The 12,077-nt window shown below is 35.2% G+C and overlaps 1 protein-coding gene across 1 annotated transcript; it reads left to right on the top strand.

Annotated features, from left to right (window-relative positions):
- The first annotated feature begins 3,389 nt into the window (after nucleotides 1–3,389).
- Nucleotides 3,390–11,377, top strand: LOC107862899 (DNA-binding protein SMUBP-2). Its single transcript, XM_016708608.2, has 7 exons — nucleotides 3,390–4,651; nucleotides 5,241–5,549; nucleotides 5,639–5,922; nucleotides 7,666–8,697; nucleotides 9,285–9,453; nucleotides 10,451–10,608; nucleotides 10,868–11,377. Exons 1-7 carry the CDS (start codon nucleotides 3,877–3,879, stop codon nucleotides 11,108–11,110), a joined length of 2,970 nt encoding a protein of 989 aa, XP_016564094.1. The 5' UTR covers nucleotides 3,390–3,876; the 3' UTR covers nucleotides 11,111–11,377.
- The last annotated feature ends 700 nt before the right edge of the window (nucleotides 11,378–12,077 follow it).

The following is a 12,077-nucleotide window of genomic DNA, read 5'->3' as shown; positions in this document are numbered from 1 at the left end:
ATTACTTTTTAAAACAATTGAATTTTGGGGGTTGGGATAGGGGTAGGGGTGGGGTAGGGGTAGGGGTAGGAGTGGTGTCGGGGTGATAGGGTATTGGGGACGGGGGATGGAGTAGATGGTTTTGAGAATTGTACGACATTTCAACTTTAAAGTGAGATTGAAAAATGTTTTCCTTGCTTTTTGAAAGAATCATTTTCCTTATATTTAAGAAAATTAAGTTGGTTTGAAAAACATTTTTCAAAACATATAAGCGAACTAAACATAAGAAAACTACAAAATTTTTTGAAAAATATTTTCCTTCGTACCAAACACACCCTAAATTGATCTGATTTGGATTAACTTACGAAATTAGCTTATTGATACTTTTGAATAATAACGAGTGTTTGATCAAACTTTTTATTGATGCTTTTAACTAATTTTGTACTTTTTACATTGGTCTGTCAATTGTTCTTTGAATTTAATTAACAGTTAAATTGATACTTCAATCAGACCTTATTAAACTTATATTTCACAAGTAAAAATGACTTTAGAAACCTATTCCTGATCTTCTATTTTTCATTAGACTCTCATTCAAACTCTCAAAGTTAAGCTTGCGATAAAAGTTATGCATAAAATGAATTAGTAATACACATATTAATAGGAATGCAGGTATTAAACAATATCATTTGGTGTGAGATATAAAAGATAAATAGTCTCAGAATAAAATGTAGGATTATTTTGATCCATATTTGATGTGAGGTATTAGTTAATATCGAGATTATTTATCCCACCATTTACACTATAGTGATAGAATAACTTATCTCATATACATGGTGAAATAACTAATTTCAAAATTAATTATTTTAATATAACTCTTTCCCGATCAAACAACGCCCGAATAAATTAGCGGTGTAGGGATTGTTATGTACGGAATAGGTTATACAGTGTTTAAATTAAAAATATTTATTTATCTTTTAGATAAATGAAAGTTAGTTCCACTATTATGAAGGTTAGTTTTTTCAGTTCAACGTTTTCACTCTTGTTCATGGCCGGAGCTACACTATATATGGTTAAAATTATTTTATATATATATATATAATAACTATCAAATCCATTCATTTAGTTCTAATGTTCACTTAACCTTTTGATGAAAAATTCTAGTTCCGCTACTGCTTTTATTGTACACAAAATAATGTACAAAATTTTTATTAACTCTCTAAACTTATCCGACAACCTTATTTTAGATCTTTAACTTCACTAACATTTATTTACCTCTCTTGAAATGAATTAAAATACAAATTGCGTGTTGACACTCGTTAACCACCGCAGTGTTTATGAGTTAATATTCCATTAACTTGAGCTGAGTAAATCTGAATTTACGCCAATATTAAACTCCATGTTAATGTCATATACCAAATTTTCACCAACCAAACAATATACATAGCATTATTATTATTATTATCTATATCTATAATGTATAATATATTAAACGTGTGAAGATCCTTAGTGATTTGAACTTTTTATCCTTCATTACTATTTTTTAATTTTTTATTTAATTATTTTTTATTATATTAATTAGACTTCCTAAAATATATGGGACTCCTAAAATATATGGTAGGAGAAATTAATTAATATTTTTCTATTTTCTAAAATATATGGGACTCTTAGAATATATATTTTTTATTTAACTAGACTTCCTAAAATATATAAGACTCCTAAAATATATGATAGGAGAATTAAATTAATATTTTCCTTTTCTACTAGACTTCCTAAAATATATGAGGCTCCTAAAATATATGGTAGGAGAATTAATTAATATTTTCATTTCTACTGTTCAATTAAAAAAATACTCCTAAAATAGGATTCTATTCAGGAAATACTTTTATAAATATTGAGATGTACGTTAAACTAGAGAACAAATCGGAACAAATCGGTTTGCCTATTGAGAGAATATGATTGATGTTCATTTAATTTGATTCGATTGCATGTCTAGATGGTGGATGCTTGATTTTCTAACCCTCAACTTCTTCACTGTTTTTGTCAGCACTAGGGATGTGCAAAAATCGAACCGACCGATAAACCGAACCGATAAAAATGTTATTGGGTTAACGATTTTTTATTGATTTTATAAAAAAAATTATTGGGTAAATGATTCGGTTTCGATTTTAGCTTATTGGGTTATCGGTTAAATCGATAACCCAATAAGGATACACTAAGTTATTGTTTTATCCCTATGTGTTATATATATGTATAGAGAGAGAGATAGATATGTGTATGCATATATATATTATATGCATTACTTATTCATAATTCAGTGATTCACAAGGTATTAACCTATTCAGGGCAACAAAGACACAATATAAAGTTCGGTTATTATCGTATTAAAAAACTTGAAGCATTTATAGCTTCCAACAATTAGGATTTAATTTTTTTTCTAACTAATATTCAATTCAAGTTTGAAGATTCTTGTAAAGTAAAATACATTGCGTAGGATTTTGGCGGTAACTAAGATTTCATTTTTTAAAGTAAGTTGTTACTATTTCTATTTTATAAGTATTTTCTTATTGGTTAAACCGAAAATCGAACCGTTAAGGACCAAAAACCGATAAACCGAAACCGATAAGAAAATATCTTATTGGTTGGTTATTGGTTTTACATATTTAAAAATCGAAACCGATATACCGAACCAATAACACAAAATCGATCCGAACAACCAATGCTAAATGAATGTGGGTCGACTTTGAATTTTTTTTTAGGTAAAGGTTAGGTTTAATTGTATTATCGTAGTATCTCTATTCGTTTGTTATTTTGTAGTAGCTTACAGTTCGTAGATGAATCTCAATCGGCTCTGAGAACTTTTTGTGTAAAATTTAAGTTTAATTGTATTGTTTCGATATCACTTTCATCATATTATTTTATTGCAGTTTACAGGTGATAGATAAATGTTGGTCGACTTTGAGAATTTTTTTTAATGTAAAGGTTAGGTTTAGCTGTATTATTTTGATATCTCAATTATCGTATTATTTTGTTATTGTTTACAGGTGGTAGATGAGTGTCAGACGATTTTGAAAAAAAAATTGTGTGTAAAAATTAGATTTAATTATATTATTTTGATGTCTCTATCATTGTATTGTTGTAATTTACAGATGATAGATAAATGTCGATAGATTATATTTTTGATAAAAATTAGGTTTAATAAATAAATTTTTCATATTTACATATCAAAAGATGTTAAATTTAATGATCATATTCATCTTTATTATTAAAATAAATATCCTATTTAATGTAATGTTTTAACTTATTCAGGTGAAGTAGACGCAAACTAGTTATAATATTCTTGTGAAACACAAACCAAACAGCAGCTCAAAGGTTGTTTATTGTTCCAACAATTTAGTTAGAGAAATCAAAGATGTGATCCTGGTTGTTTACAAAGAAGAAAGTTCCAAAAAGGTACTCAAAGAAGAATCAATGGCCGTCCACATCTTTTTTTACAGCGTTTTCCATAGGCTAAAGAGAGAGGACAGAAACTGAACACGTTGGACTAACGTAACTCACAAAGAGAATCCCAATTACCCAATAGGAGTACGTGTTCTCATCACTTCACTTGGGACCCTCCTTCCCCTTCCCCTTCCCCTTGTTGATAACGACTTTCCCATTGCTTTCACCATGACGCTCTTTCCTTTTTCTTCTTTAAAAACTTGCCCTAAAAATCCCTACTTCACACTTGCCTTTATATATTATAGTACTATTCTTAACTGCCTCCATCCCTCACCTCATATATATCATTATTAATCAATCTCCACACACTCAAAAGCTATATAAGAATCTTGATATTTTTTTTCCTCTGCTGGCTGCTTCATTCAATGGCCCCCTGATCCCTGTTTACTTCTATTCAATATGCAAGTGAAACTCCTAAAAATGGAAGCTTCTTGTAACTTCTGCGGCAGTTTGGTTCCAAGCTGCCTCACTCGTCAAAAAAGATCCAATCTTTCTTCCTTTATTGGCTCTGTTGCTCTCTCCAGCATCAAGAATCGCACCTTTCTTGATTCCATTTCCCTCACGTCTTCGATTCGAGCAACAGCAAGTAGCAGTGGTGGCACGAAGGCTGTCACTACTAGGAGGAGAAAACCCAAGAATGTTGGAACTACTGGTGGTTCAGGCAAAAATGTTAAAAACAGTGAGATCCCGGCAGTCACAACAAAAGGTTCATCAGGGAAAGCGATAGAGAAGGTGCAGGTGAAGAGAAAAAATCAGCAGCAAGAGTGCATACAGGAAGGTGGGCCGGTGGATGTGCGAGCACTGCATCAAAATGGTGACCCTTTGGGGCGTAAAGATTTGGGTAAGTGTGTGGTGAGGTGGTTATCTCAAGGAATGAGAGCTATGGCTTTAGATTTCGCTACCGCAGAGATGCAGGGAGAGTTTGCTGAACTCAAACAGAGAATGGAACCAGGATTGACTTTTGTTATTCAAGCTCAGCCTTATCTTAATGCTGTCCCTATGCCTCTTGGTCTTGAAGCCATTTGCTTGAAGGCTTGCACTCATTATCCTACTCTCTTCGACAACTTCCAGCGCGAGCTTAGGGATGTTCTTCAGGACCTTCAGCGCAAGTCATCCGTCCAGGATTGGCGTGACACAGAGTCGTGGAAGCTGCTCAAGGATCTTGCTAGTTCAGGTGACACCCCTGGAAATTACTCCACCGGATTTCAGTTTACATGACATATTTGCTTGGAAGGTTTATCTAAATACTAGTAGTACTGCTAGTATAGTAGTAGTAAAAGGAGAAAGATTAATCATTGGAAAAATAATATGATATAGAAAAGCTACTCTTACTGTTCAATTTTATTCGTTTTATACGATGATATATGACTCGACATAAAGTTTATGAAGCAAAAGAAAGGCTTTTGACTCGTAAATCTATATCAATCAATACCCATAATTCTTGTGTTTGGGTCATGTCATGTTATGTCATGACTGTGATAAATCACATAGTTTCCTAATATTGAAAAATGTCAATCTTCTTGAAATAGACCAAAAGGCAAAGAGGTTCCTGTAAAATGGATTGAAGGAAGTATCGGATTCTTGAAAGTTGTATAAAGGAGTATAATTAGTAGTGGTGTCCAATATTTTAGGACACCAAGGTAGATAAGAAAGAAATTTTTCTAACTCTGCTGATGGGTTGTGGCTCTCCCCAGACTCCACTTTGTGGGAATTCACTGGGTTTGTTGTTGTTGTTGGTTTTCCCTGACACTGTTTACTTGCAGCTCAGCATAAAGCCATTGCAAGGAAGGGTTCTCAACCAAAATCTGTTCCTGGTGTAATGGGAATGGACCTTGAAAAAGCCAAAGCCATTCAGAGTAGGATTGATGATTTCACCAATCGGATGTCAGACTTGCTTCATATCGAAAGGGATGCTGAATTGGAGTTCACTCAGGAGGAGTTGAATGCTGTCCCTGCGCCGGATGTTAATTCTGAGGCTCAGAAGCCATTTGAATTCTTGGTTAGCCATGCGCAGCCTGAGCAGGAACTCTGTGATACTATCTGCAATTTGACAGCAGTTAGCACATCTATAGGTGATATAACTTTCTTTAACCACATGGATGTTTTCCAGTCTTTATTGCCTCCATTGAATTGGGACATGTTTTTGCTTTACAACACACAGGATTAGGTGGAATGCATTTAGTATTGTTCAAATTGGAGGGAAATCACAGATTGCCTCCAGCTAACCTCTCTCCTGGGGACATGGTTTGTGTCAGAATATGTGATAGTAGAGGCGCTGGTGCAACTTCTTGCATGCAAGGATTTGTGCATAACCTTGGGGAGGATGGATGTAGTATCAGTTTGGCTCTTGAATCACTTCAAGGAGATACTACCTTTTCCAAGCTCTTTGGGAAAAATGTTCGCATTGATCGTATTCAAGGGTTGGCTGATGCACTCACGTACGAGGTATATTTCTATTCTTCAATTTTGTCTGGTGAAATTTGTTGTTGAAATCATAGTTAAAAAGAATTTGTGGAATGCTGAAACTAAATGATTAGGTCAGAAGGACAAAGTTTTAGTATATGGTTAACCTAATTAGTTTAGAGGAAGCAAAACTGTAAGGGGTCTACCAAGTCCATTCCAAGCTCCCTGCGTTCTTATTTGTTGATCATAGAAGGGGCACACTCACTCCAGCAGTGATTCTCTACATTTTGGAGAAAAATATGTGAAATATTGTTGCGTTATGATTTTGAATGGAAAGATTCAGGTTTAGCTTTCTGTCCCATATCAGTTAAGATTAAGTTGTTTTCTGGAAGGTTTGCTAATTAGTGAATTTTCCTTGATAAGAAAAATTCTTTTCCTCAACTTATTCTAGCATGTCGCTAGACCCGTAATTGTGCATGTTTATAGATGGATGCCTTGATCCTCTTCTCTTAGTGGACAGATAGCAGTTGTTAGAAATCCGTACTTCATTTGCGAGGTTTGGTATAAATTTGAAAAACCTATGTATCACTTCTGCGACTATGACTGTTGTGGTGATTGCTACTCTAGAATCAACATTGTATGTTGCGCATTTTGTTTTACATTGTTCAAATATGCTTTGAGCATTTCTTTGTTCTTTCCTGTCTTTCTTCACTTGTTCTCCTACTACTTTTCATACAACGTGATATTTCTCTCCTTTTTTTCACTTCCTTCACTTGTTCTCTTACTTCCTCGTGATTGTAGCCTGGCATTTTCCATTCATGCTATGCTTTCGGGTAGAAAATTAGAAAGTTTATCGAAGGAAAACACCTCCTTCCAGTTGGCTTTGGAATGATTTCACCATTCCATGTTAACCATGGTGTAGCTCGGAAATTAAGAAAAGAGGCTGGTTTTTCTCTCTTATTTGATCAGGACTGTGGTCAAAGTTTAATAATATTGGATGCCTACATGCTCATAGCAGCATTACTCTTTATAATGGGGTTTCATAACACCCATGAGATACCAGTTGCATAGATTATTGCTTGCTTTTTAGAGAATTGTATTTTGTGTAAGGTTCTCTGCTTTTTGTATATTTGTTGTTTACATGATTTTTCCCTTTGTCGTAATTAAGGTATGACCTTATCAAGGAATTGGAAGAGTCACTGAAGCTTTCCAGACCCTTAAGGTCTTGAAACTAATTCCTGCCCGCCTTGCATATAACCATTATTTTTTGTAAGTTGTATATTACCATTGGTAAATAAGCAGTTCTTCATTATCTTGTGGTTACTCTATATTTTTCTTTATCACCATAGGATTTCCGGTAATGTGTTGTCTTAGTACGGAAGATGACTTTTTGCACTCTTTCAGTTGACAAGAACAATTTGTGGAGTAAGAGCTGTAGTTGAAACAACTATAAGTTTCGTTCAAACAACTAAAAAAAAAAAGAAAAAACTACTTTGATTTTCATATTTGGCCCTTTATTTTTGTTGCATTAGTTTTTTGATAGGTGTTGCAGAGTGCTTTACGATAAGTACTGTCCTCTATGAATATTATTCAGATTGAGAAAGAGTAATTTTATATAAAAATGTTTAAGAACTCTTGCTGCTTTACAAAGTTAGTGATAGATTAGAACATTTATTCTGTTGAAATAAAAGGCCACATCATTTTTTTGAGAATTCCTGGGTTCTCATTGGGTTTGAGACCATAGTCTGTCTTAGAATGTGGTATTCACCCCTTTCCTTTTGGCAGCGCAATTGTGAAGCCTTAATGATGCTTCAGAAGAAAGGGTTTCGGAAGAAAAATCCTTCAGTAGCGGTGGTAGCTACACTTTTTGGAGACAATGAAGACCTTAAGTGGCTTGAGGAGAATGACATGGCAGATTGGGCCGAAGTGGAACTTCCTGATTCTACAAACAAAAAATCTTTTGATGCTTCCCAAAGAAAAGCAATTGCATTAGGTTTAAACAAGAATCGGCCTATAATGATAATTCAAGGGCCTCCTGGCACAGGGAAGACTGGTTTGCTGAAGGAATTGATTTCTCTTGCTGTAAAACAAGGTGAAAGGGTGCTTGTAACTGCACCGACAAATGCAGCTGTGGACAACATGGTTGAAAAGTTGTCTGATATTGGAATTAACATTGTTCGGGTTGGAAATCCTGCACGAATATCCTCTTCTGTAGCTTCAAAATCTTTGGCTGAAATTGTGAATAACAAGCTGTCTGATTTCCTAGCAGAAATTGAGAGGAAGAAGTCAGATCTTAGAAAGGACCTGAGGTATTGTCTTAAGGATGACTCTTTAGCTGCTGGTATACGTCAACTTCTGAAACAGCTTGGGAAGTCCATCAAGAAGAAAGAGAAGGAAACTGTGAAAGAAATCTTATCAACTGCTCACGTTGTGCTTGCAACTAATATTGGGGCAGCTGATCCACTAATAAGACGGCTGGATGCATTTGATTTGGTTATTATAGATGAAGCTGGCCAAGCAATTGAACCATCGTCTTGGATACCAATATTGCTCGGAAAGCGTTGTATTCTTGCAGGAGATCAATTCCAGCTTGCTCCTGTTATTCTTTCTAGGAAAGCCTTAGAAGGTGGTCTTGGAGTTTCACTACTGGAGAGGGCAGCGACTTTGCATGACGGGATGCTGTCGACAAAGTTAACAACACAGTACAGAATGAATGATGCGATAGCTAGCTGGGCTTCAAAGGAGATGTATGGTGGATCTTTAACATCATCTCCAACTGTTGCTTCTCATCTACTGGTGGATTCTCCATTTGTCAAGGTATGAACTCTTTACCATTGCATGCCATTTTCACTACACATATAACTTACGATTTGAATTCTGATACCTTATTAGTTTGTTCTTCCCACAAGTCCAAAAGAGGACGTAGGCTCCTTTCTTTGAGATTGAGGTGTAATGATTCTTGTTGTGGCAGCCATGAGACTTGAGACTCTTGAGTTTTGACCTCTTTGATATCATGGAACTGTATGAACACCTAACACCTAATCTTAAGTTTAAACCCTTAAATAGTATTTTGGTCTAAACTCCTAATTCACATAGTGTCTTACCGGATATTCTGTAGTTTCATCTATAAATTTGAATGTCTCTCCTCAACATCTTGTTAATTGATTTTGGTACGCAACACATACTATGCTTAGAAATAAAGTTGCTGTTGAACCCTTTTCTTGTAGAGTTGCCATTTTCGACATGTGCTAGGTGCTGCATTTGATTGTTCTTGACACTGCCTCACAATCTTAGTCAGGGATATTTGCTTGTTCGAAACTTAAGCATATCGTTTTACTAACAAGTACATGGTTACAGAAAGCATTCCTTTTGATGATTTTAATTCTTCTAATTTCTGCATTCAGCCCACATGGATTACACAGTGTCCGCTGTTATTGCTTGATACGAGAATGCCTTACGGAAGCTTATCAGTTGGTTGTGAAGAGCATCTGGACCCTGCTGGCACTGGCTCCTTTTACAATGAAGGGGAAGCAGATATTGTTGTTCAACATGTATTCAGTTTAATTTATGCTGGTATGTGCTCTTTAATTTTCGTTTTCTCTGCAAATGATAATTGATATGTCCTTTAATTTTCCTGAAAGTAGTCATAAATGAAACTTCCATGATGAGTGTTTTTGTGGCTCAAGCGACGACTGAACAAAGTATGCATTTATTGAAATCACTTATTAAATATCTTGCATGTATCCTGTCCATCCACCAGAATGGCCTGGCTTAGCAGGACTCCTGGTGATGGACTGATGACAACTTTGTATTCTCTGGTTATAACTTATACCAAGTGTGTGCTGAAAGTAAGAGCTCGTGAAATCTCAATTGGAACTGCACATTTCTCTCTAATTCAATGCCAATGACTGATTTTTTGTTCCTTTGTACGTTAATCCCATTCTTTTACAGCAGTTAAGCTTAATGAAAAAGGTTTTAGAGAAATATATACCCAACTATTTTAATTCCCCTTCCATATGGCTGGAAGAACTGTTTGACAAAAAGCTACTTAACCAGGACATTTTTATATGTATCACGCCAAATCCGCCATTCTTTCAGAAGCTAAAGGAAGACCTTTAACCTTGTTTAGATGGTTATTCCTTTGTTCCTAGAAGGCCGTTCCTTTCATGTCTATGCCTCTACATCTCCCTAGAAGGAAGTGTCTTCAGTACTCAGTAGAGCCATGTTTCAGTTGATTAGTTTATATGGATGATGCTTATGACACCTCCAATGCTTAGCTGAATGAAAGAGTTAATCAGTAGTATTACACTTCCAATAAGCTCAAGATATTCGTGGATATAATTTCTCTCCTTCTAATATCTTCTGCTGACTGAATCGACATAAACTTTCCTTCTCGGCATGTTCATAATTCTTCATCCACGTATCTTGGATGAGCTTATGAAGGCATCCTTATCATGTGAGATGGAGGAAAGTTTTTTACTTACTTTGGAGAATTAGTATGTCTTTTCAACATTTGTTGCTTCATATATCATCAGGATAGATCAGTTTAAGTACCAATTATCTTCTGCAGGTGTTCCTCCTGCAGCCATTGCTGTACAGTCTCCTTATGTCGCTCAAGTGCAACTACTTCGAGACAAGATTGATGAGATTCCAATGGCTACTGGCGTTGATGTTGCAACTATTGATAGCTTCCAAGGTCGTGAAGCAGATGCTGTGATTATATCCATGGTAAGCTGTCACTCTACTGATGTGTAACATTTTGACACGCTTCTGTGGATGGCTCTTTCGTTTTGTTCTAATCTCTGCCTTGATAAGTATCCTTTAAGTAATCAAAGTTACAAATTAAGGGATTTGAAATCTCATATCCTCCGATATAACTAGTGAAAAAACAGTAGTATCTGTTTGGATGCTCGATTGCTATATACTAAGTTATTTGAGTGGGGATATATAAGTGCATGCTTGTATAATTTTGCTTGATGATGTCCAGGTTCGATCAAACAATTTGGGGGCCGTTGGCTTTTTGGGAGACAACAGGCGAATGAATGTTGCAATAACAAGGGCGAGCAAGCATGTAGCAGTCGTCTGTGACAGTTCAACTATATGCCACAACACATATTTAGCCAGGCTGCTTCGTCATATTAGATATTTTGGCAAAGTAAAGCATGTTGAACCTGGCAGCTTCTGGGAATTTGGCCTTGGTATGGATCCAATGTTGCCTACTACCGGTTAACTTTGAAAGAGTTCAACAACACCAAATTTTCGATGCTTCCATCCAACCTCTGCTGACTGGGTGAGCTCTCAGATACGTTGTTGGTCTGGTTCGGTTTACAGATTATATATTTAGGTGCTTCAAGCAATTTAGATTTTTGGCCAAAAGGACAAACACGGGGTAATTTTCATTTGTATATATAATTCAAAGAACAACTTTGTGAAAAGTGTAAATGTATATATATTCATACAGCTCCAATGTCTATACGATTCTTGATTGTTTAGCTCATGTTAATGATTTTCCTTGTATTTGAATCAGCATGAAGATCTTGTTTAAACAGGGATCAATATTCATTCACTTCAGGACTAGTTCATATATGTGAAGTACCTGTTGGATATATGTACATAAGGAATTTTTTTCCGAAAGAAAAAAATATTTCCAATAGGTCAAACACCACTTGAAAATAATGCAAAGTAAACATCAATTTCGAATGAGAAGTAACACATTAAAATCTCTTATCGTCTCATGGTCACCAAGTTTTCAAAATAAATCTGTACTTTGCACATATCTTGTGAAAGCTACTTCTCTGCATGCAGCGTAAGCAATTAAGGCAGTGGAATGGAAAAGGGATGTTAAACAGACCTCTTTATAACAGTTGTAACAACTACATTGCAAATGGCAAGTTTTCTTTGGAACCGGTTTTCCATGTTATATTATATTGTATGTTCTTTATAACAACAAATAATATCCTAATCAACGGCGAGGTTTAGTTATATCTCACAAGACGTATTCCATTGCAGTGTCTCTAATTAAAGGTCATTTGATTGGACGCATGAGAGAAACTAATACACAAATTAGTTGTTGGTATTATGTATTTCCTTGTTTGGTAGTGTTTTCAATCTATTAAAGACAGAGAGTATTTTTTTTTCGAAATTATGCAATGCATGCTATTTTTTAATATAATCAAATCACACAATGAATAAGAAAT

Source organism: Capsicum annuum, chromosome 3 (assembly GCF_002878395.1).
Source record: "Capsicum annuum cultivar UCD-10X-F1 chromosome 3, UCD10Xv1.1, whole genome shotgun sequence".
Classification (NCBI taxonomy): Eukaryota; Viridiplantae; Streptophyta; class Magnoliopsida; order Solanales; family Solanaceae; genus Capsicum; species Capsicum annuum.
This window is presented reverse-complemented; position numbering and strand designations above follow the sequence as displayed.